This window comes from Oryctolagus cuniculus, chromosome X (assembly GCF_051225735.1).
Source record: "Oryctolagus cuniculus isolate XC-2025 breed Fujian yellow rabbit chromosome X, ASM5122573v1, whole genome shotgun sequence".
NCBI classification, from domain to species: Eukaryota; Metazoa; Chordata; class Mammalia; order Lagomorpha; family Leporidae; genus Oryctolagus; species Oryctolagus cuniculus.
Window position 1 is genome coordinate 132,469,356 of NC_142888.1, and position 27,548 is coordinate 132,496,903.

The 27,548-nt window shown below is 56.0% G+C and overlaps 2 protein-coding genes across 10 annotated transcripts in view; one reads left to right on the plus strand and one right to left on the minus strand.

The window, feature by feature from the left end:
• G6PD (glucose-6-phosphate dehydrogenase) lies at positions 1-13,741 on the minus strand. 4 transcript variants are annotated; one of them, XM_008250287.5, is made up of 13 exons: positions 13,655-13,741; positions 12,148-12,278; positions 4,300-4,337; positions 4,115-4,223; positions 3,256-3,473; positions 2,331-2,489; positions 2,082-2,207; positions 1,897-1,990; positions 1,619-1,805; positions 1,260-1,495; positions 1,104-1,180; positions 884-976; positions 1-778 (listed from the first exon to the last, which is right to left on the minus strand). In XM_008250287.5, exons 2-13 carry the CDS (start codon positions 12,265-12,267, stop codon positions 688-690), a joined length of 1,548 nt encoding a protein of 515 aa, XP_008248509.2. In that variant the 5' UTR covers positions 12,268-12,278; positions 13,655-13,741; the 3' UTR covers positions 1-687.
• IKBKG (inhibitor of nuclear factor kappa B kinase regulatory subunit gamma) overlaps positions 13,732-27,548 on the plus strand; it is a 24,632-nt gene continuing 10,815 nt past the window's right edge. For 2 of the 6 annotated variants that reach the window (XM_051837450.3, XM_051837452.3), the window contains exons 1-5: positions 13,732-13,879; positions 17,841-18,039; positions 21,276-21,487; positions 24,013-24,131; positions 24,896-25,048. In XM_051837450.3, coding sequence (XP_051693410.1) covers positions 17,853-18,039; positions 21,276-21,487; positions 24,013-24,131; positions 24,896-25,048 — 671 coding nt within the window. In that variant the 5' untranslated portion in view covers positions 13,732-13,879; positions 17,841-17,852. 6 annotated transcript variants of the gene reach the window in all.

A 27,548-nucleotide genomic window follows, 5' to 3' on the forward strand; every position in this document is an offset into this window, starting at 1 on the left:
TGGGGCTCTTTGCAAATTTAATGGCAGGGGTTAAAGTGGAGGGTCCCAGCTGCTGCTTCTGCTTTGCCTGCGCTTGCGGTGGAGAGGCTGTGGAGTGCAGGAGGCCCAAGACACTGCCAGGCAGCACGAGGTCCCTTCCGGCTGGCGACGAGGAATGTGGAGTGGCACTGAGGTGGGCATGGTTGCAGGCAGGCGCTCTCACGTGGCCACATGCGTGCCCTTCCCACCAGAGGATTGCCCACAGCCGTGAGGGAGTGCGGTGCGGCCACTGCTCCACTGAGGCCCATGGGCTCTCCTCCGTGTCCCTAACTTCCTGCTCCGGCCATTACTGGCCCAAGGAGCCCTGGGGCAGAGAGGCAGGCCGCTCTCTTCTTCCTTCTGCTGGGGCTCGAGTGAGGGGAAGATGGGTTAGGTCCTGTGGAGCCAGCTGGCTCAGGCAGGGCTGCGGTGGCCTGGGGAGGTCACAGTGAGTCTCAAGTGCTTGGCGGCTGAGGAATGTAGCCGGGCTCCGGGAGCGGCGGCGGTGGCAGCCGCGGTGGGTGGAGGGGGTGCCCCAAGCCAGGGGCCAGGAATGCGAGGCTGAGGCCTATGGTCCCAAAGTCATCCCGACGCGGGGCCGGGTGTTGTGAAAGACAAGACACAGATGGGGCGGCTGGGGGCGGGGTGCAGGGGGGCAGGTGCCAGGGGTCACAGCTTGTGGGGGTTCACCCACTTGTAGGTGCCCTCGTACTGGAAGCCCACTCTCTTCATCAGCTCGTCTGCCTCCGCAGGGCCTCGGCTGGGCGGTGACAGGCAGAAGGGGAGCCGTGAGGGACTCCGCCCCTCGTTCCCCCACTGCCCCGCCCGCCCGGCAGGCTCTGCTCCCCGGCGCACCGGGCCTCACCTGCCGTAAACGTAGGGGATGGGCTGTGGCTTGTCCCGCTCAATCCTGTGCAGCAGAGGGGTGAAGATCCGCCAGGCCTCCCGGAGCTCGTCACTGAGGGGACACAGTGCGACTGTGGGGGGCGTGGGGGCGTGGGGGCGCGGGCAGGGCGGGGGCTCGCTGGCCCCCACGCCTGCTGCCCCCGCGTGGGCCGGCGCGTGGCGGGTGGCTGGGGCCTCACCTGCGCACGAAGTGCATCTGGCTCCCGCAGAAGACATCCAGGATGAGGCGCTCGTAAGCGTCAGGCAGCTTCACGTTCTGTGGGGGAGGGGGCCTTGCTGAGGCTGCCACGCAGGGCCCCCCCCCAGGGGTGCCCGGCCCCAGCCCGGCGCGGCACCTTGTATCGGTTGCCGTAGGTCAGGTCCAGCTCGGACTCCTCGGGGTTGAAGAACATGCCAGGCTTCTTGGTCATCATCTTGGTGTACACGGCCTCGTTGGGCTGCACGCGGATCACCAGCTCGTTGCGCTTGCACTGCTGGTGGAAGATATCACCGGCCACGTCCCGGAACTGCAGCCGCACCTCGGCCTTGCGCTCGTTCAGGGCTTTGCCGCAGCGCAGGATGAAGGGCACCCCTGCGTGGGAAGCAAGGCCGCCTTGGGAGCAGCTCTGCCCTGAGTGCAGGGCGAGGGGCGGGGCAGAGCAGAGCGGTGTGTCACAGCGGCCAGGCCCGCCCACTCCTCACGGCCCTCGCCTACCTTCCCACCTCTCGTTCTCCACATAGAGGACGACGGCTGCGAAGGTGGCGGTGGTGGAGCCGCGGGGCACCGTGGGGTCATCCAGGTACCCTTTGGTGGCCTCCCCCTCTCCATTGGGGTTCCCTACATACTGGCCCAGGACCACGTTGTCCGCCTGCACTTCTGAGATGCACTTTAACACCTTGACCTGGGGGAGAGGCGCCAGGGGAGGGTGAGCCCCGGGGGCAGCAGGGCAGGGTGCAGGGCGGCAGGGCTCCGGGAGGCTGCACCCCGCCTACCTTCTCGTCGCGGACGTCATCGGAGTCAGTGGAGGCGGGCTTCTCCATGGCCACCAGGCACAGCATCTGCAGGAGGTGGTTCTGCATCACGTCCCTGGTGGGAGAGGAGGCCGGAGAACAGACGTTCAGGTTCCCAAACTCCTGGCGAGAGGAAGAGCCCGCAGAACAGGAAGGGTGGCTCTTACCGGATGATGCCAAATTCATCAAAATAGCCCCCACGGCCCTCAGTGCCGAAGGGTTCCTTGAAAGTGAGGATCACACAGGCGATGTTGTCCCGGTTCCAGATGGGCCCAAAGATCCTGTTGGCAAACCTGCAGGGAGAGCGCACAGCTGAGCTCCACGCTGGGCCAGGCCCAGCCCCAGCCCCCTCGCCTGCACCCGGGAAGGACCTGACCTCAGGGCAGCAGCAGGCCCGGGGCTCCCCAGGCCCTCACCTCAGCACCATGAGGTTCTGGACCATCTCCTTGCCGAGGTAGTGGTCAATGCGATAGATCTGGTCCTCGCGGAACAGGGAGGAGATGTGGTTGGACAGCTGGTCCGAGCTCTGCAGGTCTCTCCCGAAGGGCTTTTCCACAATGACACGGTTCCAGCCTCTGCCGGGAGCCCACGGCCACGTCACCCCGACCCTTGCCAGGAGCGCGTGACCCAGGGAAGCTCTGCCGGGCTGGACGGGGCCCCTCCCTCGGTACAAAACTTCCTCATATCTGAGGGCATCTTGCATGCCCCTCCCTGAAGGCCAGGCTCAAGATCTTCTTAGTCAAAGTGCTGGCGTCTGCAACAGCTCTTGCGCCTGCCTGGCAGCTAGGGTGGCAATGGTAGCATTTCTGGGTGTGGCCCTCTTTCTTCCTGCCCTCCCCTGGGTCTGCAGTGGAGCTGGCGGGGTGGGTGGTGGCGACAAGGGCATAGCTTCCCCACTGGTTCTCAAAGGAGAAAGGCCCCTTTCTTGGCCGTCTCCCACAGAACCTCCGTATTCAAAGGCAGGGACAGGAGAAAGGGATGCAGTGCTGAAAGGCAGCACGGCGTTTCTCATGGAGCAGCAGCGCCACCTGGCGGCCGGCGAGGACTTGAAAGGTTCACAATTGAGCGGGCGGCGGCTGCAAGTCTTTCATGGAGCAACACTGCCATCTTGCGGTCCTGGCGGGCACTTGCCAGAGACCATTCTAGAGAGATCCATGCTGGTAAGGGAGCTTTTTGAATGGTAAATGCGGGTGGCAGCATTTTCAGCGATGACTGAACAAAAAGGAGACATCCTTTTCAAAAGACTGCCTAGAGCTTCACCCAGGGGCTCCTCAAAGGAGTGGGAAACAGATCCTGCCCACTGGCTTCCAGGGAGGGAAAGGGGTAAAGGACCAGCCTTACGTCTGACTCATGCAGGTCTCATGGATGTTCTTGGTGACGGCCTCGTAGACGGTGGGGGGCAAGGCCAGGTAGAAGAGGCGGTTGGCCTGTGGCCCCTGGTGGAGGGCATTTATGTGGCTGTTGAGGCGCTGGTAGGAGGCAGGGTCATCGTACTGGCCAGCCACATAGGAGTTGCGGGCAAAGAACTCTTCCAGTTTGGGCTTCTCCTCGGGGTTGACCTGGGAGAGAGGGAGGCACTGACTTCAGCCCTGCCGCTGCCCCTGTCACACGTTCAGGTCTGCTCTGCCCCAGCCTGTGCTCGCTCCCCTGCCAGGTGGCCTTCCCTGGAGCCCGGCGAAGACTCCCTTCAGGTCTACTGCCCTTGACTGCATGCCGGGGTCACGCTCATCTCAGCACCTCTGCACATCTCTGGGCAGGCAGTGCAAACCCAGGCAGCCAGTCAGTGATGTGACCCCTGCACATCCCTGGGGACCCTGTGCCTCAAACAAGGAGGTCGTATTTCAGGAAACTCTCAGCTGCGAGACGGACATTCTACCAACCTGTGACTGTTAAGAAAACGCCAACCTGCGGGCTTCCCCAGCTGGCATGCAGGGGCGGGGGGGCGGGGCTGGGAAATGGTGTCTCAGGCTGCAAGGACCCCTGCCCCTGCCCTGTGCCTCTCTATAGCCACGCTCAGGTTGGCAGGCAGCAGCGGCTTTGGGGAGGGCCAGGAAGTGACAGGCTAGGGCAGGAGCACCGCAGGCAGGCAGCCAGCCCACAGCAAGTCAGGACAGGGCTGGTGTGGGGGCGGGGGTGTCCCCCTGTGGGCTCCAGGCAGAGAGGGCAGGACAAGGACAGGGGAGACCCTGCAGCCACTCACCCTGAAGAAGGGCTCACTCTGCCGGCGGATGTCGGCCACCGTGAGGCGGGAGCGGGCGTATCCCACAACGAAGGTGTCTTCGGGCAGAAGGCCATCCCGGAACAGCCACCTGAGGGCAGAGCACAGCTGTGGCCAGGCCTGTCTGAGGCGGAGAGGGTACAGGGCCGCCGGAGACGTGTGCTTACCAGATGGTGGGGTAGATCTTCTTCTTGGCCAGGTCACCCTGTGGCAGAGGAAACAGGTGTGGTCAGAAGCTGGGGACATGAGCCATGTCGGCCCCTGCCCTGGGTGATCTGGGCACTCACTCCGGGTCAGCACTCTGTCCCAAGTGAGTCTATGTGACACCTCCCTCCCCTCCTCTCCCACCACAGGAGCTCTGAGGTGGGAGCCTGATTGCCCTGTACTCTGACCAACAAGGCAGGGAGTGTGTGTTGCCCACGCTCAAGGAAACCTGCAAAATCAACTCACTAGAACCAAATGAGGACGGAAGTGCCCTGTATCCAACCTGTGCGGGGTGACCTGAAGTAGTTCCGCTAGCAAAAAAGAGTGGTTTGAAAGCCACGAGCTAAGGGTGCAATCTCAGGAGTTAGAAAAAGGATCGTAGACTTTTTAAAGCATTTATTTTATTTACTTGAAAGAGCTACAGAGAGGTAGAGATACACACACACACACACACACACACACTGAGAGAGAGAGAGAGAGAGAGAGAGATCTTCCATCTGCTGGTCCAATCCCCAATTGGCTATAATGGCCAGAGCGGAGCCTATCCGAAGGCAGGAGCCAGGAATTTCCTCCGGGTCCCCACGAGGGCACGGGGCCCAAGGACGTGGACGATCCTCCACTGCTCTCTGAGGCGCACCAGCAGGGAGCTGGATTTGAAGTGGAGCTGAGCCGATCCGAAGGCAGAAGCCAGGAACTTCCTCCGGGTCCCTGATGAGGGCACAGGGCCCAAGGACCTGGACGGTCCTCCACTGCTCTCTGAGGCGCACCAGCAGGGAGCTGGATTTGAAGTGGAGCCGAGCCGATCTGAAGGCAGGAGCCAGGAACTTCCTCCGGGTCCCCACGAGGGCACGGGGCCCAAGGACCTGGACGATCCTCCACTACTCTCTGAGGTGCACCAGCAGGGAGCTGGGTTTGAAGTGGGGCAGCTGGGACCCCGGCATTGCAGGGGTTTGGCTTTAACCCACTGTGCCACAGTGATGGCCCCAGGACAGTAGAATTTTAAAGCCAAACAAATCGCAAGGAAGGAAACAATGCAATTAAAAATGAACACAATGGAAAACTAATCCAAAGATTGATGAAGCCAGAAGTCATTGACAACTCAGATGAGATGGACACACTTTTAGAAAAAAACCCAACCTACTAAAACAGAGCAAGTGACCCGAGTGGAACATTGGCCACAAACCTTCCCACCAAGACAATCCCCAGCGCAGAAACTATCGCGGGGGTTCTCCCAGGACGGGAGGAAGAGAGGAATCCCCCCTGAAGCAAACTCTTCCTGCAGACAGAAGAAAGGGGAACACCCTCAAGCCACTGTACGGGGTCTACAGAACCTCAGTACGGAGCTCTGATGAGAAAGGCACACAGGAAAGTCAGTTATTCACGCACACTCAGGCAGATGCAAAAGACACCCCAAAGTGGATCTTGCAATGTTAAAGACTTAATCCATCAGAACCAAGTAGGGTTTACCCTGGAAATAAAATGTTGGCTTGGTGTTAAGACACAAAAGTCAGTCACTGCAAATCACAGGAAGAGATTAAAGGAGAACCACTCTGACAGTTAATCCCTGCCTTTTGAGATCTAGCAGCCTTGATCAACTCCTCAGATGTAGACGGAATGTCTCAGAAATTATCTAGACAGAGTAAAAATGGGTACCAGAGTAGGCATAAAAGGAAACCTCTGTAAAACATCTGTAAAACACCCAGCAAATGCCATATCTAATGGGAAATGTTGAAATAATTCCCTTTCAACAATCAGGAACAAGAAAAGCTTGCTAGAATACAGGCCCCTTACCAGTGCAGTAAGGCAAGAAAACGAAAATGGCCTCAGGTTTGGCAGAAAAGAAACAAAACTGCTATTCTTATAGATGACAGTTTGTCTACGAAAATAGCCTTCAAGGCAATCTACAGGTTAAGCCATCATAATCAATGAGTTTAGCAAATTTGATAGATGGAAAAAATTAATAGTAGGCAAAGATTTCTTAGGACATAAAACCACCACAATGATTGAGAAATGAAGTCTTCATCTACACATGCCACTGAAAAAATAGATGGGCCTCTTCTAACACAGTAAAAAAACAATCCAATGATATACCACTTTACACTCACTAGATGGCTTCAGTCCAAGCCCGGCAACACTGTGTGTGGGGAACACCTCACAGATGCTGTAGGTAGACGATGGAGATGGTGCAGCAGGTTGAGCTGCCCCTTGGGACACCCGCATCCTGTATTGGAGTGCCTGGTTCAAGTCCTGGCTCCTTGACTTCTGATCCAGCTTCTTACTAATGTGTTTTGGAGGCAGCATATGATGGCCCAAGTACTTGGGTTCCTGCCACACACATGGGAGACCAACATGGAGCTCTTCACTCCTGACTTCGGGCTGGCCCAGCGCTGACTGATGTGGGCATCTGGGGAGTGAACCAGTGAATAGAAGATCTCTGTCTCTCTCTGCCACTCTGCTTTTCAAATAAGTAAATAAATCTTAAAAACACACACACAAGTCTGGCAGTCTCTTACTAAGTGAAGGCCATGCTTCTTTATCCAGTGAAACACCAACCTCCATCTAACAAGTTCTGTAGACCCAAGTGTTTTTAGGTGTTTGGGGCCAGTGTCCCCATGCAGAAGACAGTCTGGCAGCCTGTTATCACTTGAAGGCCACGCCTACTGTGCCATCCGGCCAATCCACTCCCTTGTGCTACTCAGGAGAAATGAGAGCATAACTGCTCAAGGCAGTCTTATTTTCCGCAAACGGGAACAACCCAGATGGTGAAATTAATCAACAGGTAAATGGACAAATCTTCTGTCCATTTGACAGGACACTGCTTGAGTGACATTAAGGAACCAGCTATAGACCTCCCCAATGCTAGTACACTGGAAAAAAATCATGCTGAGCCAAAGAACAAAGGAGAAACTGGACACTAAATAGGAATGTATGTCAATAAAGCTGTGGGCCTGGCCACACCAACCTGCTGTGGCAGACATTTGACGAGTACTTGCCTGGAGCAGGGAGGAACTGGCTGGGAGGGGGCACCCCAGAATTTTCTGGGGAGATGGAAATGTCCCATCTCGCCATGAAAGTATGTAACCAATTGGCATTGCAATGTGTACACAAAATGGACGGTGGGAAGGAGGAGGAAGCAAAGGGAAGGTCAGAAATTACAGTTTCTTGATGGGAGCGGCTCATGTGACTGCGCTGAGCTGGTGAGAAGGCACAAGGTATTCCAATGAAACATTATAAAAATTAATAGACACGGGGCTGGTGCTGTGGCGCAGCAGGTTAATGCCTTGGCCTGCAGTGCTGGCATCCCATATGGGTGCCGGTTCTAGTCCTGGCTGCTCCTCTTCTGATCCAGCTCACTGCTTTGGCCTGGGATGGCAGTAGAGGATGGCCCAAGTCCTTGGGCCCCTGCACCCACATGGGAGACCTGGAAGAAGCTCTTGGCTCCTTCGGATTGGTGCAGCTCTGGCCGTTGTGGCCATCTGGGGAGTGAACCAGCAAATGGAAGACCTCTTCTCTACCTCTCTCTGTAACTCTGTCTTTCAAATAAATAAAATAAATCTTAAAAAGTCAACTGTCCTCCTAGCAAGCAGTTGAGAAAAAGCAATTCAAAATAATTCTGCCACTTACAAAAGGAAAAAAAAATGACAAAGAGCCTAGAAAGTAACCTGATGAAGCACAAGTGCAGGGCCATGGCAGCGAAGCCACCCTGCTCAGTCACAGACATGACCAGGATGTGGGATGGAGCTGGCAGGAGGTTCACAGTTCTTTCCCTCTGGGCTGATGTGCCCACCCAGCGCCGGCGCCAGCAAGGGCCAGGCAGACTTTAATTTGGAAGCTGATAAAGTAGGTGGAAGACGAAGGGGGCAGGAGAGGCCAGGCCAGGGCACGTAACAGCACAGGGAGCCTGCCCTTTCATCTCTACCCCTATAATCAGGAGCATGGGCCTGCAGGGGCGGGTGACTATGCAGCGTCTACCCAGTGGCAGGGCACTGGGCCTGTCCCTGCTCAGGTCTGACTCATCTGGGACAGAAAAACCGATGCCAGGGGTTAAGGACTTGAGCAGGAAATGTGAAGGTAGCTTTTCAGTCCTCCTTGCAGACAGATTAGGCGAAAGAGGCCCTGAACCGCCATCGAACAAGTGTTTTGGACTCAAGTTGTCCCTGAGTCTGGGGCAAGTGTCTCGAGGTAGCCATGGACAACTGTACGGAAGGCAGGCAGGATACTCCTTGCCCTGGTCCCGAGCCCCAGGGGCCCCTGAGGGTGAAGATACCTACTGTCCCCTCCAGTACGTATGAGTGACAGCTGAGTACTGTGACAAGGGGACAGATCGAGCAGCCTTTGAACACGAACGCAGAGGCTGTGTCACCAGAACACGGCAGCCCTGAAGCCGCGAGGGGAGCTCCTGGCGGGCCATTCTTTAAGGGCGGAGTCCCCTGCTCTCGGTCCTCCTGGGGCTTCAATGCCGGGCTCTCAGTGGTCGCACTGTGCCTCCGCTTTTCCTGAGGTCATCTTAGCCATGTGTCGCACGTGAACCACTCTGAGGGGTTTCCCTACGTGACACCTACTGCTCACTGCTGACACTGCTCAGTCCCCCCGCTCCTGGGAGAAGCTCCTGCCTCTATCACACCAGATGCTGCCCTTGCTTTAGGGCCCAGCTCCCTACCCCACAGGCACCTGCCAATGCCCACGTCTGCTTTCTCCCCTTAGTGGGCCGGGAGGCACCGGCAGCCCACACTCTGCAGACAGGGCCAGCACGCTGGGAACCAGATCCTGAGCAGAACACTGAGAACCCCAGGCTGTGGAAACCTCTGGCTTTCCTAACAGTGGGCTGTGTTTGCTTAGGACCAAATCCCAACAAACTGGGAGGGAGCGGGCCACACACGGGGCGGCAGGGGCCAGTCCTGCTGAGTCACACGGCCCCACACCCCCAGCTGTTTGCTCTCGCCTTCCCCTTTGGGATTAGCCGCGCTAGAACCTGCTTGCCTTGTTTCAGCTCCACGCGCACAATGGACAGCTCTGCGCTCCTGAGTCACCTGAGAGGCAAGGTAGGACCGAGGACCCAGGCCAGCGGGGGCAGGGGCAGGATACGCTGCTCCCTCTGGTGGGGCCCTCAGGACGTGGAGAGAGCTAGTCCCCAAAAGGTTTTCACCGTGTACTCTGCAGGACTACATACAGGAAGCCCTCAGGACAGCCTGCGTGGCAGCGGTGGCAACAAGAGGTGCGTGGGACCCTCTCATCTTTTGCCTGAGGACCAGGGCGGGAGTGCTGTGCACCCCAGGAGAAGCAGGCCCTGGTTAGGATCTCCAGCACCTAGAGTGGCCAGGCCAGAGCAAAGGGACGCAGGCCGTCAGCTGCCTGGGTCACCTGTGGCTTGGCGGCAGCGGCTGCTTAGAAACCCAAGCCCCTCTGGCCCTTTGTCTCGGTGCACGCTCCTGAGGCGGAGCTTCGGGTTTTGGTGGTGGCAGCCGCAGGCATCCCTTGAGTGAGAACCTGGGAACTGCTGAGCTAACTTGCAAGTGCAGAACCAACAAAAGGGCCTCCCTCCTACTCCCCAGGGCTTGTGAGTCACCAGGTCTTTGGGGGAGTGCCAGCTTCATGACACAGCAAGAATCTTATCGACACTGGGGGGAGTCGGCCCAGCAATGTCCCAAGGAAAGGGAGGAACCGGGCCGGCTGGATTGTGCCCCGCACCTCGCGCAGCCTGGCCCAGCTCCTATCAGGTGGGGGAAGATGCTCTCTGGGGCTCAAGGTTCTTTGGTCTTCAAGGCCAGAGCTCTCCGGAGCAGGACGGCAAGCACCTCGGCCCCCTTCCTGCTGGGGTGGGAGTCATGGGAAGGAGGAAGCGGCCGGGGACAGTGAGTGCTAGCTCTGTGCCCATGTGGAAACTCTGAGCTGGCAATTGGGCCACCCCGGGAAGGAAGCCGGGCATGTAGGTGAGAGTTGGGCAAGCCAGCCAGGGAGGAGGAAGGGGCAGGGCTTGGCCACGTGGGCTAGGCGCCCCGCAGTGGCCTGTCTGCCCAGGCTCTGGACCCACTAGCCACTGGCCTCCTTTTGGTTTCTGGGTCACGCTGAGCTCCGTCTGACTTAGGGCTTGGGGTGTGCGTGGGACGCTTCCCTGGCTTTCGCCTGCAGGGCTTGCTCTCCTGGCCCTCCTCGTGGGACCTGAGGGCTAAAGCGGGGACTGGGGACACAAGTGGCCACTTTTATCTTCTGTCCCATGTGCCACTCTGAAAGTCTGTCCTTGAGGAGGCAGGGACCATGGCTGTTTCCCATAGCCACAGGACCCTGCCTACCTTTGGCACCCAGTGAGGCATGAGGGTGGGAGCTGTTCTGGGGTTGCCCAGGCACGGGGCACACCCCCTGCTCTAGCCCCTTCCACCAGGAGGAGGGAGAAAGAAACAATAAGGCTCTTCAGAGGACCCTTGTCCTCCCCCACTGGCTTACGCCAGGGCCTACACTTCCCCCTTTGGCTCTGAAAGCCTCTGGTTGTCACTCCCAGAGCGAAGAACAAAGAGGAACTCTACCAATTGCAATGAAACAGAGTTGCCCAACCCCAGGGCCACACAGGGGAAGGTAGCCAGAAGACATACAATCAAGGCAAAGTCACCGGCCCCTTCGCACCTATTTCAAAAGCCCTCATCTGCTGGCTGGAAACGGAGGTTTGAAGTAGGGGAGACATCTGCTCCAGGTCACACACAAAGCTGGACACATAAGCCATCACTGTGGCCCGGGTCACTCTGTTGGAGCATCCTTGTGACAGCGTAGGGTGGGGATGGGGAAGGATTAGAAAAATCATTCTCAGCGCTCAGCGACTTTCTCCTCCAACTTGCTACTGAGACTAAAGTTTGTGACTGACACAATGTAGCTCCTCTAGTGGGATCAGACTGGGGCCAGAGCTGAGGCCAAGCCTGTACCCTGTGTGTGCCAGGTCTTAGGTTTTTCTGGAGTGAGAAGACAGTGCTTGGGGTAGCCCTCCATTGCTCTTTCATAGGCAAGGCCCTTCTCCCTTGCTTGTCTCCGTCCTTTCCCAAGTTCTGATCAGAGACAGAGGTGGCAGGGAGCGAGTGGCAGATCTGGCAAAGGGTGATGGGAAGTTAATGTCCAAGATGGTCCGTCACATGTTTGCAAGCACATTCGTGGGCATTCCCTGAGTTAAAAATGCAAAGTGGGGACCACTTGGAATTTCTGTTCTCATCAGTGCCGCCTATGTCTTGCTGCCACACAGGGGGACACTGCTCTACCAGGACCACCTCTCTGTCTTCTGCTGTCCCCAAGCCCCATCAACATGCTACATGTTTGCCTGTTCTGCTGTCCCCAAGCGCCATCAATGTGCTATATGCTTGCCTGGGCTTTGTTCTTTGGCCTTTCCTAGCGGAGCTAAATGGCAGTTCCGGCAGCTGGACAACCGGGGCCAGGTGGGATGGGAAAGCGCTCCTCAGCAGGCTTTGGAAGTCACTGTGTGCCACTTGTCAAATCACAAACAGGCTGGAAAAAACTACAGAATCAGTAGCATTCCTCTTTCCATCTCAGTTTTCCCTGGGGAGGAGGAAGGCGTCCAACTAGGTGGTTCCTAAGGATCTTGGAGCTCCAGGACGTGGGTCTACAGTCGATAGCCGAGCAGAGGTTTCAGCACCCCCCCTGTGGGGGCATATTATGTAGTGTGGGCTTGATACTAGGACATGGGTGGAAGCAACAGGAAGGGCCCATGTGGCCCCACAATTGGCTGGAAAAGCTTTTGCACAGAGTGGGAAGCGCCTTGCACAATGTCACATTCACATTTTCAATTTTAGGATCCGGGGCCTGGGGAGACTTACCGATGCACCCATGATGATGAATATGTGAGTATCCGCCTGGTGGAAGGCATTGCCTTGATAGAGCTCTTCTCGTAGGATCCCGCACACTTGGGTCCTGCTCAGGGCCACTTGCTCTGCCATGATGTTGCTGTCTGTGGGAGGAAAGGCTTGTTGACAAGATGGGAGAACAGAAGACCATTGAGAAGTTGGCCCCCATCTCCCATCAGGGAGCCTTTAGGTCCTCACTCGGCTGACCACCTCCTGATGGCTGGGACGGGCGGGGACTGGGGGTGGGTGGGAGAGTAGGCTCGGTGAGTCAGAAACTGCAGGCTCTGGGCTTTGGCCGTGCTTCGCGGCTCACTTCTTCCAGAGAGCGCATTATAAAATCGCCCTGAGCACCACAAGATCCCAGTTAGAGCATCAAGTCTAACTAGAGTGAACACCTGCACCGCGTGCCTAGGGCATCTCACTCTGAGCTCCGGCAGAAACCAGGGTGAGTGGATGACGGAGTTTGGCTCCCGCCCTCCCCCGTCCCCCTGGGGAGCCCTCAGCAGGTCCCCGCCACTCTCAGTGTCTCGTCCTTAGAGGCCCAGTGAGAGCGGTGCGTGGTACAAAGGGAATCAGTAAGACCCCATGGATTATGTCGCGTTTCCCAAGCGTGGCAAGTAGCGTGCAGGAAGGGCTGCGCGCGGGAAGCACTCCCTTCGGCTGGAGCGGCGCCCGCCCACCCCGTTACCTGCGCCTCGCCGCCGCCGCCGCCCGCCGCGCGCACTGCCCCGGACTGCACGGTCGTTTCCGGGGGCTGAGCCCCGCCAGCCCATTTAACCGGCGGGGGCGGGTGCCTCGGCTGAGCTGACCGACCTCAGGAGAGGCGCGAGGGGCGGGGCTTCAGCCAGGCTCTCTCGCGCGGGCGGGGCGGGGTGGGGTGGGGCGGGGCGAGGCGAGGGCAGCTGCGCGCGCAGGCCGGGTTTGCGTTGCGCCCGATCCGCCCAGTCCCGCCAGCGCCTGGGCACCTGCGCCGGTGGCCAATTCGTGGACTCCTTGGGGTCTCTGCTGCTGCTGAGCGTCCGCAATGCCTTGCGGGCACGGGTGCAGCTCCCCGCAGTTCTCCCGTGTCCTCATCGCTAGGCTGGCCTCGCCCAGATGGTCGGATTTCCCGCTCGCCCTGGGGGACCCCCGCGCCCTAGCAGTGGGCTCCACTTCCGTCGGCAGCGTGGCCACGCCTCCCTTGGGTTCCCTTTTGCTCATGGCAGGGCCGTTTAAAGCCCTCCTTGCTCCCCAGAGGAACCGACACTTGTCCTCTAGTCAAAGTGGCCCTATTGGTGCAGCCTCGTCCCGGCTCCTCCCGCGGCAGGGGCGGGGCCGTGGGGAGTCCCCGAGGGTGGATGCCGTCGCCGGAGAGATGAGGGGCAGTGTGGGTCTTGAAGCCCTGAAAAGACGCGGGTGGTGCTTATCACTGGGGAGCGTCCCGTGGGCAGGCCAAAGCTGGGGAACTCGTGTTTCCCTCTGCAGCAGGATGCAGTCTTACCGTGGCCTCGCACCTCTCCCAGTCTCCGGTGTTCTCCGGGACCCTGCTCATATGTTTTACTTCCGGTTCCCTTGGCTACGACACCGGAAGCCGGAAGCGGGGGGTTAAACAGCGGGGAAGGGAAGGGCGACTGCCGAACCCGGACCTTCTTAGAACGCCGGGGTCCTCAGAGCTCTCGGAGCCTTCTGCTCCTGTCCTGCTCACTCTAACCAACTCTGCTGACAGGTGAGGTTCTCTTCCGCCAAGACCGGATCCCTTGGGTGGGCGCGGCACTGCCCTCGAGACTGCCCCGGACGTCCAGGCTCCCCCTCCTCTTGGGTCCCCAGCCGGTGCTGCCGCACTTGTTGAGCACGGGCCAAGGCGGGCCGGGTTGTTTGGGCGGTACCGGAGCCACGGAGCCTAACCATGCCCCTAGGGCGAGGACTCTTTCTAGTTTGGAGACATTTTCTGATAAGCAAACTTGTGAGCGCTTGAGATTTTTAAAAAAGGCGGCCAGTTATAGTCTGCCAGCAAACTATCTTACCCCATGGGCCTCAGTTTGCTTGTTTTGCAAAAAAACTTACTATCTCCCTGATCTTAATATTGTTTCTGCGATCTTCATGAACGGGCCGTCCTAGCACATTTGAGCAACAGCAAGGAGACCAAGGGAGGGAGGTGAGAACAGTTGGAAAGGAAGAAATGGGGGACTAGGGTGATACAGGGTCTTTTTGTAGGCCGTTGTAGGCACTGGCTATTTAGTCTGAAAGTGATAGGGAGCCATGGTACGGTTCTCAGAGGAGCGATGTGATGGGACTTTTCTTTTATACTGATTGCTGTGGCCGCGGTGGGGAGAGACAGTAGACTGTAGGGGCAAGGATAGAAGCAGCGTGCCCATTAAGCGATTATTGCCTCAATCCAGGTGAACGATGATGATGCTTTGATCATTTTTATTGAAAATTTAAAAAATATGCAAAAGTGCAAAGATAAGCCTAATTAAATCCAATGTACCCATCTCCAAGGATCAATTGATGCACAATTTTAATTTAGACTTACCATAATCAGAATTATTTTTTTAAAGATTTATTTGTTTTATTTTATTTGAAAGTCAGAGTTACACAGAGAGAGGAGAAGCAGAGAGAGAGAGAGAGAGAGAGAGAGAGAGGTCTTCCATCCGATGGTTCACTCCCCAATTGGCTGCAATGGCCAGAGCTGCGCCAATCTGAAGCCAGGAGCCAGGAGCTTCTTCTGGGTCTCCCACGTGGGTGCAGGGGCCCAAGGAGTTGGGCCATCTTGTACTGCTTTCCCAGGCCACAGCAGAGAGCTGGGTCAGAAGTGGAGCGGCCAGGACTAGAACTGGCACCCATTGAGGATGCCAGTGCTTCAGGCCAGGGCATTAACCCGCTGCGCTACAGCGCCAGCCCCCAGAATTATTTTCAATAAGAGCTTTAATGAAGTACTTCACATGCCACGCAATTCACCCATTTAAAGTGTACAACCCCCGTCCTCCTGAAGAAACCCTGTGTTGTTAGCTACTGTCACCACCACGCACCTTACCTCCCTACCACTCCTAAGCAGCCACTAATTTACTTTCTGTCTGTATGAATTTGCATATTCTGGGCAGCTCATACACGTGGGATTATACCATATGAGCTCTTCTGTGACTTGTTTCTTCCTCTCAGCACAATAGTTGCAAGATTGGTTCATATGATAGCGTGTGGATGTACTACATCTAATTTATTAGTGAGTTGATGGACATTTGGGTTGTTTCCACTCTGACTATTATGAGTAATCCCTCATGCATTCATATGTGGACTTGTGTTTTCATTTTTATTGGCTATGTATCCAGGAGTTCCCTCTTCATTTTGAAGTGAATTTCAGATATCCTCTGTTAATATTTCACTATACATCTTGCTAAGAAAGGACTTTAAGGACCATAAGCATAATACTATGGCACCTAAAATAGGTTAATTGCCTAGAGTCACCAGATGAATCCTGGGATATGTTTTGGCAGCATTTCCTGATGGGTTAGATGTGAACTGCAAGACAAAGGAGTAGCAAAGGACTCCTCTAGGTTTCTTGTGATAAATGGAGGTTAGGTTTGCCACCAACTGATAAGGAAGGCTTTGGGTGGAACTGGTGTTTGTAGAGTGTCTGGAATTTTAGAGAAGTTAGTTTTGACAAGACTACTAGGTATCTGAGTAGACGTGGAGTTTGATCCATGCCTGGAGTTCAGGATAGAGATCTAATTTTGGACATTATCAGCATTTAACTAGAGGTTAAAACCAAGAGGCCTCATGGAAAGTTGCCTGGGAAAGAATGGAGTTCAGGAAGAGCAGAAGTGCCCAGGACAGAGTCGTGGAGCATCCCAAGATGAAGGGGGTGGCATCCCAGAGAAGCAGCCTGAGTAGGAGCGGCCAGTAAGGTAGACAGGAAACTGGGAGAATGGGCTGGCTGTTCTGGAAGCCAGGGAAGGAAACTGTGTGGAGGAAGAGGGTTGGGTCAGCGGATATTCACTGGGACAAGATCAGTGTTATAGTCCAAGTGGCCAAGTTTATTTGGTGTTAAAGTGACATTCCTTCATGTCAAGCCTGCTTCTGGAGACTTGCATTGGGGTTGGCCACTTCCTCCTGGTGCTCGGTCTTCTTGGCAGGATTTAAAAGGTCCTGGGGTTGGTGCTGTTCCCCACGCACCACCTCTGGTTTCTAAGAAAACACAGGCAGCTCAGCCTGTCTTCTTCCTCAACTGTGTCAGGCCAGCTCCCACTTTGAAGATTCCTCAGCGCATATCTGACTCCAGGGGCTACACTTGTTAGACTGTTAGTGGACTCAGAGCCCCTCTTGCTAGGTCTGTGAGGACTGCTGTAGGCAGTGACCACAAGCTTGGTGGCTTAAAGCACCCGAAATGTAATCTCGTGGTTCTGGAGGACAGTAGTTGGAAAGCAAAAAGTCGACAGGACTGCAGCCCCAGAGGCTGAGAGGAGAGGGTTCTCTCTCGTCTCTTCCAGCTTCTGGTGGCTCTGATTTTTCCTTGGCATGTGGCCACATCTCTTTATTATCTGCTTCTTTTTTTTTTTGACAGGCAGAGTGGACAGTGAGAGAGAGAGAGAGAGAGAGAGAGAGAGAGAGAAAGGTCTTCCTTTGCCGTTGGTTCACCCTCCAATGGCCGCTGCGGCCGGCGCACTGCGGCCGGTGCACCGCGCTGATCCGATGGCAGGAGCCAGGTACTTCTCCTGGTCTCCCATGGGGTGCAGGGCCCAAGCACTTGGGCCATCCTCCACTGCACTCCCTGGCCACTATCTGCTTCATTTTTTTTAAAAAAAGATTTATTTATTTGAAAGGCAGATAGAGAGGGTAGGATGGAGAGAGAGAGATGTTCTGTCTGCCGTTTCACTCCCCAGATGGCTGCAATGGCCAGGGCCAGGCCAGGCTGAAACCAGGAGCCAGGAACTTCATTTGGGTCTCGCACTTGGGTACAGGGACCCAAGCACTTGAGCCATCTTCCGCTGCTTTCCTGGGTGCATTAGCAGGGAGCTGGATTGGAAGTGGAGTAATCAGGCCTTGAACCAGTGCCTATATGGGATGGTGGCTTAACCCGTTACACCACAATGCTGGCCCCTTCTGACTGTTTTCACCTGGCTTTCTTCCTTGCATGTTTTCCTCTGTCTTTTGTCTTTTATAAAGACACTTGTTAATGGATTTAAGGCCCACCTGAATAACCCAGCAAGCTCTCATTTTGATCAAGGCCCTTAGTTTACATCTGCAAAGATACTTTTCCCAAATAAAGTTGCATTTATAGGTTTTGGGGCTACCATGCAGCCTACAGTACTTGGGAGGGAACATCCCCTCCGGCTTGAGGGTCTGTGTAAGGGTAGGGGTCCCAGCGCACACCGATGTCTCCTGCTACAATAATCCTTAGTTTTCTGCCTCTGGCAAAGTTCCTGCCTTAGGTGTGCATCCTGAAGATGGGTGCTGGTACAGAGTCCGTAACCAGTGCTAAGCCATGGCCTGTGCAAGTCTCACAGAGGTGGTTCAGCATCTTCCTTCGGAATGAGGGTGTTTGTGACCTCTTAGATCGAAACCCCATTTCGGCCAGAGGGATCAGCATTTTGCCTTCATGGCCCCAGAGCTCCTGCACAGAGTGTACTTATCCTGCTGGGGATGAGAATTCCCCTGGGTCTCATGGGATGCCTTTGCTGCCTTTCTCGAAGAGCGTGCCTTGGATGAGCAGGCAGCCCTGGAAGAACCAGCTGTGTGAGATGGTGCAGCCCAGCGGCGGCCCGGCCGGGGACCAGGACGTGCTGCCTGAAGAGTCTTCTCTGGGGAAGCCGGCCATGCTGCATCTGCCCGCAGAGCAGGGTGCTCCTGACGCTCTCCAGCGCTGTCTGGAGGAGAACCAAGAGCTCCGAGGTGAGGTGGACAGCAAGTAGGTGGGGCACAAAGTCAGGGGATCTGGTCCTGCTGAAGGCAAGGCTTCTCTCGTGCACCTCTGCGTCTGCTGGGTGTGGGGCGAGGGCACCCCGAGAGCCAGCTTGTGCTTCCAGCGTAGCTACCTTGCCTCCTGGTTCCAGGCGGGGTTCCCTGGGAGCAGACCGAGGTGCATGGCAGGGTCAGTACTGAGGCAGAGAAGGGAAGGAGATGGGAGAAAGCAGGGGTGGGCAGCAGAAGTGGGCTGCCTTGGCTGACCCCCAGGGACTCTGGGGCTGGACTGACACTTCCAGGCTGGACCAGCGTGGCCCAGCCTCAGAGGACCTCTTCCCTGGGAGGGGACTCAGACTTTCCTGGGGTGGGTTGCGGTCTTGTTTGAGAGGGGGGTGCTGTGGCCTGTCCTGGGAAGTGGGTGTGGCCCACCCTGAGAGGAGGTGGTGTTGACCAGCATGAGAGGCATGACCCCTGCTGCAGTGGGGTAGCTGATGCCTCAGTTGTGTCTTTAGTTGGCCATTCATGTCCTAGTTGGCCAGTGGCTCTTGCCACAGTCGTAGTCCCATTCCCCACCTCCTTAAGTGAGTGTTGGATGTGATGTAGGGTCTTTTGCTGATGAGTCACGTGCTCTGTGGCCTCAGGGAGTGGTGCTGGCAGATGCCATGCACGCAGGGAGCAGACCTGGGTCTGGAATGTGTGTCCTCTTCCTAGGAGACAGCTAGCCACCAAGAGACTGCTTGGTTTCCTTGAAGGTTGCATTGGAGAGGCCCCGCCTTTTTTTTTTTTTTTTTTTTTTTAGATTTATTTATCTGAAAGGCAGAATTACAGAGAGGCAGAGGCATACAGAGAAAGAGAGGCCTTCCATCCGCTTGTTCACTCTGCAGATGGCCTCAACGGCCAGAGCTGTGCTGATCCCAAGCTGGGAGCCAGGAGCTTCTTCTGGGTCTCCTATGCGGGTGCAGGGGCCTGAGGACTTGGGCCATCTTCTGCTTTCCCAGGCCATAGCAGAGAGCTAGATCGGAAGTGGAGCAGTGGGTCTAGAACCAGCGCCCATATGGGATGGTGGCACTGCAGACGGCGGCTTTACCCACTATGCCACGGCGCTGGCCCCGAGGCCCTGTCTTGAGCACAGAGCAGCAGTGTCTTCTACCTCAGTTCTGTTGACCTCTGGGGCCAGCTAATTCTCTGTGGTGAGGGCTGTCCTAGCCATTGTGGCATGGTGAGCAGTATCCCTGGCTTCTACTCACAGGTGCCAGTAGTGCCCCTCCAGTCCCCTGGGAGTCACAGTTGTCCTTGAGTGGGACCCACTGTGCTGGGGTCTTCAGAACAAGTCATGCACATAGAGCTGGCAGCCAGATCGGGGCCTCTGTTCATCCCTAGGGGCCCAGAGCATTTCAGAGCAGTTGTGCAGGGCTCATGCCATGGCCTGTGGTGGCTCGGCTCTTCTGCCTCCTAGACTGTGTGTTCAGCACAACAGCTTTGCTAAGTCTCTGGCAGCAAGTGGAGACTTGAGGCTATATTGCCTCCAACTGGGAAGCTGGATAAAGCTTGGGGGGCAGCATGTGAGACCCCCAGGGGCCCTGAAGGTGATTGTCCCCCAAGGTGCTCATGATTGTGTCTATAGGTAGGCTGTGAAACCAAACAAGGGAGGGTACAGTGTTTGCTCAGAACGTTTATGAAGAAACTTCCCGGAAGAGCTTGCCTGTATTCACGTGACATGTCTCAGAGACAGAAAGCAGTTGAGTGGACGCCAGGAGTGCGGGCAGGGGGCCTACGGGAGAGAATGCTGCTGGGTTTGGGGTTTCTTTCTGGGGTGCTGGGAATGTTCTGGAATTAGGTAGTGCTGATGGTTGCATGATCTTACAGCTTCATTAGCTAAAAACCACTGGATGACTATACTTTAAAATAGTTAAAATGGTGAATTTGATGTTACATGAATTTTTACGTCACTAAAAAGAAATTTAAAAGACATTGCACACAAGTTGAGACTCGGGTTGAGTGGGCAGGCAGCAGTGATGGCCAAGGGTTTGGAACATTCAGTGATGTGAAACTACTGTCTACCTCTGTTGGATACGGTTCTGTGGTTGCCCTAGAACCTTGCACGTCACTGATCGCTTTTGTCAGATGCTTCTTCCTCTACCTGGGGTGGTCGCTGGGTATGTGGCTTTCCTCTCCTCTGGCCTCTGCCAGCCACCTGCCGCTGGCACTGATATATGCTCATGGCTTAGTCTGGCGAGAAGAAGACTGCTCTTTTTATTTATTTATTTATTTATTTATTTATTTATTTATTTTTTGACAGGCAGAGTGGATAGTGAGAGAGAGAGAGACAGAGAGAAAGGTCTTCCTTTTGCCGTTGGTTCACCCTCCAATGGCCGCCACGGCCGGTGCGCTGCGGCCGGCGCACCGCGCTGATCCGATGGCAGGAGCCAGGAGCCAGGTGCTTTTCCTGGTCTCCCCATGGGGTGCAGGGCCCAAGCACCTGGGCCATCCTCCACTGCACTCCCTGGCCACAGCAGAGGGCTGGCCTGGAAGAGGGGCAACTGGGACAGAATCCGGCGCCCCGACCGGGACTAGAACCCGGTGTGCCGGCGCCGCTAGGCGGAGGATTAGCCTAGTGAGCCGCGGCGCCGGCCAAAGACTGCTCTTTTTTGAGTTTCTGCACAAACACTGTGTCTGCTGCTGCTGCTTAGAGGGCAGGTGTTCTTGTCCCTGTCGAATACGCAGAGGCAGGCACTGAAGCTTAGACAGGCACCTACCTTGCCCCATCAAAGCCAGCAAGGCCACAGTGAAGTCTGCTTTCGTGGCCATCCCGAGTATGCAGCTGTGTTAGGACCCCTTGATCCTGAAGACACCAGAGATGTAGGCGAGGGAGGACCGAACTGAGGAGCTCAGGGCAGGCGTGTTTTGGACTGAACCAGAAGCCGGGTGACTTACAGAGCTAGCTGCTCACAAAGAAAGTAACGTTTGGCACATACTTTCCAGTGAAGCTGATATGTTTACTGTTTCGTTGGAGAGACTTCAGAGGCATTTAAGCAAATATCTAACAGGGAGCACTTGAAAGTTACCAGTTCCTTTGAGAAGTTCCTTTGAGAAGCCTGGTATTACGGGCAGGAGGCTGTGATGGGTGGCCCTGCCTCAGGCACGTTTGGCCATGGGCAGGGCTGGTTGGCCAGGCTGCCCGGCTGCTGGTGCTCACTTCCCTCCTGCTGTGTCTCCTGCGCCAGATGCCATCCGGCAGAGCAACCAGATGCTGCGGGAGCGCTGTGAGGAGCTGCTGCGTTTCCAGGTCAGCCAGAGGGAGGAGAAGGAGTTCCTCCTGTGCAAGTTCCAGGAGGCCAGGAAACTGGTGGAGAGACTGAACCTGGAGAAGCTCGACCTGAAGAGGCAGAGAGAGCAGGCCCTGCAGGAGGTGGAGCACCTGAAGAGATGCCAGCAGGTAGTGGGGGGGCTGTCCCCGGGAACCGGGCGCTCTCGTCCCGCCTGTGGGCCCCTCAGGGATGCTGGTGTTCCCATGGGGAGTGCGTAACTCAGGGGTCTTCAAGGGCACCCTCTGGCCCAGTGATTCTCTGGGAGGACTCATGGCACTCAGAAGAGCCGCCGTACTCACAGTATGGTTTATTACAGGGAAAGGCCACGGTCCAGGAGAGAACAGGTGCCAGCCTGCCAGTGTCTTCCCCCCATCCCCAGGGAGTTGTGCAGACAGTGCCTGATTCTCGCTCAAGTGAGGTGGGCCCCCAGGCATGGGGCATTGTCACCCAGGGAAGCTCACCAGGCTGGGCTGTAGGCGCTGTGGACAGGCAGCACCGAGGGCAGACCTGCACTGTCCACTGTGTTGCTAGCATAGGCCTCCTGACAGGGTCCTAGGCCCTGGGTAAACCTGGGTACCCTTGTCAGGCAGTGTTTTCTGGGGTTGGAGGTTATGCCCTAGTGGCTGGGCCAGGCCAGACCTGGGTCTAGGAGGCACAGGGCCTGTGGCCCCAGGTTCTGCACTGTGAGACCCCCAAGTGTGCTTGGTGTGTACTGATGAGGGCGTATCGGGCCCTTGTGTCAGAACTCGGCTGGTCCCAGTATCCCTGTGACAGCTGGGAGAGTCAAAGTAGGCACAGGCACAGGAGACTGGCTGCTGCCGGGCTCCCATCCCTTGAGGCGAGTCCCATGGGGCCAGCATGACTCACTGCTGGGAGTGCCTGCTCAAGGTATTTATTGTGTATTTGGGGATACTATGAGTTTCCCGTGGCTGCTGGAACAGAGTGCCCCAGGCCAGGGGCTTAAACACCAGAGATTTGTTGTCTCCCAGTTCTGGAAGCCAGAAGCCGGAAGCCTGAAGCCGGAGACCAGGGTGTGGCAGGGCAGACTCCTTCCAGGGCCGTGAGGAAAACGTGCTCTGTCCCTCTGCAGCTCCTAGTGCTGCTGGGAAACTGGCGTCCTCAGCCCTCGCTACATCCTTCCTGTCTCTGTCATGTGGCCTTCTCCCTATGAGCCTCTGTGTCTCTTCTCTCTCTATGAGGACACCAGGTGAGAGACAGATAAAGCACATGTTGGGAACAGCCTCTCCACTCACTCCCACCAGTAGAGGACAGACTGAGCAGTGGCCGTCCCAGGCTGCAGAGGCGTTTGCGAGGGAGGGTCGGGGGTGGGGGATCAGGAGGGGAAGGGGCTCAAGTGAAAGCGACAGGGGGCGCCCCGTGTCAATGCAACGAGGCCAGCGTGTCTGTGAGCTGCCAACCGTGGAAGTCAGGATTCTGTGCCCAGGGACCCTGGGAGCCTGCGGCCATCGTCCTTCCTGGAGACCACTGTTACAGGAATGGCTCTCGGGTCCTGGAGGAAGGCACTTCCGGGCTGTGGGAGAGATGCAGACGTGCCAAAGGGACAGAAGCCGGAGTCACAGTGCTGGGTCCTTTTTAGAAAATACCCCAGGAGAGAGGGCTGGGGCCTGGCTCAGGTGTTGGGCAGGAAGAGCAGTACGTTGTGCTGATGGCCCTGAGGGTTTCCAGACAGGAGCTGAAAAAGGGGCTGAGGTCTCCCAGGATGCGGCCCTAGGCTGCTGGAAGCCTGTTAGAGTCTGGTCAGGTCTCTCGGAGCAGTGGTTTGTTTTTATTTATGAGAGAGAGAGAGAGAGAGACAGACAGACAGACAGACAGACGTGGGGGAGAGGGAGAGGTGGGGGAGAGAGAGAGGTGGGGGGAGAGAGGGAGGGAAGTAGGGAGGCTGCTTCACTCCCCAGATGCCTGCAACAGCCAGAGCAGGGCCAAGCTGAAGCCAAGAGCCAGGAGTTCAGTCTGTGTCCTCATCTGTGTGGCAGGGACCCAGCTACTTGAGCCGTGACCTGTGGCCTCCTAGGGTGTACATTAGGAGGAAACTGGAATCCCAAGAGGAGCTTGGACTCAAACCGAGGCACTGTGATATGGAATGTGGATGTCCCAAGTGTTTGCTCAGCCACTATGCCAAATGCCTGTCCCCAGTTCTCAGTATTTAACAAAATCCAGTATCCACTCTTGCTTTGCGAAGGCTCTCAGCTTCTAGTGTCCTGGGCGGGTGGAGCAGAGCATGTATTTTCTTTATTGCCTTTATGTCTCTTCTCCTTTCACAACTGTTACAGCCTGCTTGCTGGGGCAGTGGCCAACCTTAGTAGCGTCTTGTGACTGAGGGCCTCTGTGCTCCTGCAGCCCTTTGGGGTCTGATGGATGGGGAAGGGGCTCGGAAGTGTGGCCTCTCGGAACTCCATCCTTTTCCACTGCCTCAGTTGCCATGGTGGGATCAGGAGGGGAGGGTACTATGAGAAGTGGAAGGAAGCCATGGGAAAAATGTGCCTCAACCATTAGCAGATGGTGATGGTAGGGGATCGGGGAGGGTCAAGTGGCTGTGGGCTGATGGGATCCCAGGGTACTGGGTTTGGGGGTGCTGAGGCTGGAGAGAAGCCTCAGCTACTTGGCTAACAGGAATTGCCTTTTTCTCCTGCAGCAGATGGCCGAGGACAAGGCCTCTGTGAAAGCTCAGGTGACATCCTTGCTTGGGGAGCTCCAGGAGAGCCAGAGTCGCTTGGAGGCTGCCACTAAGGAGCGAGAGGCTTTGGAGGGCAGGTGAGTGGGGAGGGCTAGTGTACTCTGGAGGCCACTTCCAGGATCCGTAGAAGAAGAGGGTGGGCCTCAGTGCCGCTTGTGGGGCTCCTCTGTGAGAGGATGGACTGGAGGTCACTGCCTGAAACACCCCCATCTCATCAGGACACGTTTGGGAGAGCTCTGGACCAGGCATGCGGGACCTGGGTCCTAGCTAGTGATTTTGGGCTCTGACCTTGGGCTGGAGTTTGGATAATTCCCTTAGGAGGTGTTTCAAGGCACTCCCCAAGACCACAGCTGTGGTTGATCAAGTAAAGGGCAGCAGCTGCACATGGGGACTGGAGAAGCCCCTCCTCAGGCTCCTCCCACTGGGAGGGGCACAGCCCAAAAGGCTTCCCACCGGGACTCTGCTCAGGGACAGCAGCAGCTTGGAGACGTCTACTTGCGAATGAGAACTCCCGGGGCAGACAGTGAGGGCTTTCAGGCTTGGGGACCCTTTTTCCTGCCAAGGGCCATTTGGACACTTACAACATCACTTGTGGGCTCTATAAAACGATCCACTTACAAACGAGCCTGCTAGAGATGTTTTGAACACGCTTGGAGTCCCACCTGCCGTGATTTTGCGGGCCTGCTGGGCCCCTACAGAGCTGCTTACGTGCTGGCCCCTGCCGTTGCTCCCATCTTTGGTCACAAAATGCTCGGAAGCTGACCCCTTCGGCCTGCTGCTGGCTTACAGCCCCTGCTGCTGGTCTTTCCTCTGTCCTCAATCTTTCCCTTCCCTTTGTCAGGGCCCGGGCAGCCAGTGAGCAGGCCAGGCAGCTGGAGAGTGAGCGGGAGGCGCTGCAGCAGCAGCACAGCGTGCAGGTGGACCAGCTGCGCATGCAGAGCCAGAGCGTGGAGGCCGCCCTGCGCATGGAGCGCCAGGCTGCCTCAGAGGAAAAGTGAGTCGGCGGGAAGAGTGGGGTGGGGGCAGTGACCAGAGGGCCTAGGATTTTTTTCCTACTTCCTGGGCCCCCTTATGGTGACCGCTTATGTGTGAGGGCCAACTCTCCGTCAGACTTGCTGAGGTGGAGTCAACCATGCATCTTTTTTTTTTTCTTTTTAAAGATTTATTTATTTATTTGAGAAGCAGAGTTATAGAGAGAGAGAGAAAGGTCTTCCATCCACGGGTTCAGTCCCCAAATAGCCACAATGGCTGGAGCTGAGCCAAGCCGAAGCCAGGAGCCAGGAGCTTCCTCCAGGTCTCCCATCTAGGTGCAGGGGCCCAAGCACTTGGGCCATCCTCAACTGCTGTCCCAGGCCATAGCAGAGAGCTGGATTGGAAGTGGAACAGCTGGGACTTGAACCGGCGCCCATCTGGGATGCCAGCACTGCAGGTGGAGGCTTAACCTGCTATGCCACAGTGCCGGCCCCAATCATGTGTCTTATACGTGTTCTTGGAAGCCTTCTACTAGCATCCTGCCCAGGACCCTGAGTTTCTTTCCTTGGCATGTTTTTGTTTTTAAACATTTATTTATTTCTTTGAAAAGCAGAGTTAGAGAGAGAGAGAGAGAGAGAGAGCGATCTTCTGTTTGCTGGTTCACTTCCCAAATGGCCAGAATGGCTAAAGCTGGGCTGGTCCAGAACCAGGAGTCAGGAGCCCAGAGTTTCTTCCAGGTCTCCTATGTGGGTTCAGGGGCCCAAGGGCTTGGGACATCCTCTGCTGCTTTCCCAGGCACATGAGCAGGGAGCTGGTTTGGAATTAGAGCAGCCAGGACTTCGAACTGGTGTCCATATGGGATGCTGGCGTCAGGGGTGGTGGCTTTACCTGTTATGCCACAGTGCCGGCCACTTGGTGTGCTTTTTGAGTGTCGTGTCTAGAACAATTCCCTGGTTTGTGTTTTTCGTGAGGTTGAAATCTTTCTAAAATTTTTTGAAAACTTGTTTTACTTATTTGAGAAGCAGAGAGAGAATGAGCAAGCTAAGAGCACTCTCACTTACTGGTTCACTCCACAGAAGCTGCCAGTGGCCCCTGGTCTCCCATATGGGTGGCAAGGACACAGCTAATTCATTCCTCACTGCTGCTTTGTAGGGTCTGCATTGGCAGGGAGCTGGAATTGGTGGCAGAGCTGGGAATTGAACCTAGGCACTCTGATGTGCGATGTAGGTGTTTTAACTGCTAGGCCAAATGCTTACTCCTGAAGTTGACATATTTGAAGAATGCAGGATAGGGGCTGGTGCTGTGGCATAGAAGCTTAAGCCGTTACCCTCAGTGCTGGCTTCGAGTCCTGGCTACTCCACTTCCGATCCAGCCCTCTGCTAATGTGCCTGGGAAAGTACTTGGTGCCCTGCACTCACCTGGGAGACCCCACTAAGGCTCCTGGCTCCTGATTTCAACCTGGCCCAGCCCTGGCTGTTGTGGCCATTTGGGGAGTAAACCAGTGAATGGATGATAGTGCACTCTTTCTTTCTAATTCTGACTTTCAAATAAAAAAATAAATTAGTCTTTAAAAAAAGAGTGCAGGATAGTTCCATTTTACTGTAAACATTTAAAAATGTTAGTGTCGGCAGGTGCCACGGCTCACTAGGCTAATCCTCCGCCTGTGGCACCAGTACTCCGGGTTCTAGTCCCAGTCGGGGCGCTGGATTCTGTCCCGGTTGCTCCTCTTCCAGTCCAGCTCTCTGCTATGGCCCGGGAAAGCAGTGGAGGATGGCCCAAGTGCTTGGGCCCTGCACCCGCATGGGAGACCAGGAGGAGCACCTGGCTTCTGGCTTCAGATCCACACAGTGCACCAGCCATAGCGGCCATTTTGGGGGGTGAACCAACGGAAGGAAGACCTTTCTCTCTGTCTCTCTCTCTCACTGTCTAACTCTGTCTGTCAAAAAACAATGTTAAGTGTTAAGGAAAGTAATCTTTACTATTTTGGAAGCAATTGAGGTTCAGTAAGACTTGTAGTCAGCTAGGGTTGCCTCAGAATTGAGCCTGAGGCATTCAAAGGCATTCTTTTTTAAAAGATTTATTTATTTATCTGAAAGTCAGAGTTACCCAGAGACAGAAGGAGAGAGAGAGACAGAGAGAGAGAGAGATATGTCTTGCATCCGCTGGTTCACTCCCCAATTGGCCAGTTGGCTGCAATGGCCAGAGCTATGCTGATCCAAAGTCCAAAGCCAGGAGCCAGGAGCTTCTTCTGGGTCTCCCTCGTGGGTGCAGTGGCCCAAGGATTTGGGCTGTCCTTTCCCAGGCCATAGCAGAGAGCTGGATCGGAAGTGGAGCAGCCAGGACTCAAACCAGCGCCTATATGGGATGCCAGCACTGCAGGCAGTGGCTTTACCTGCTGTGCCACAGTGCCAGCCCCTCAAAGGCATTCTTGAAAGCTCCTTTTCCGGGTCTATGACAAGGTATGAATGAAGAGGATAGAGTTGGAGGCAGACTAAGCTGTGGCTGGCCTCGGACGATGCAAT

Bases quoted from the DNA above. Each gene is read 5' to 3' on its own strand.
- G6PD (XM_008250285.5), bottom strand. From the start codon at position 13,374: ATGAGCAAAAGGGAACCCAAGGGAGGCGTGGCCACGCTGCCGACGGAA. The intron at 12,279-13,139 runs GTGCCCAGGCGC...TTCCTCCCACAG, and splicing joins CGAATTGGCCACCGGCGCAG to ACAGCAACATCATGGCAGAG. The intron at 977-1,103 runs GTGAGGCCCCAG...GTGTCCCCTCAG, and splicing joins CAGATGCACTTCGTGCGCAG to TGACGAGCTCCGGGAGGCCT.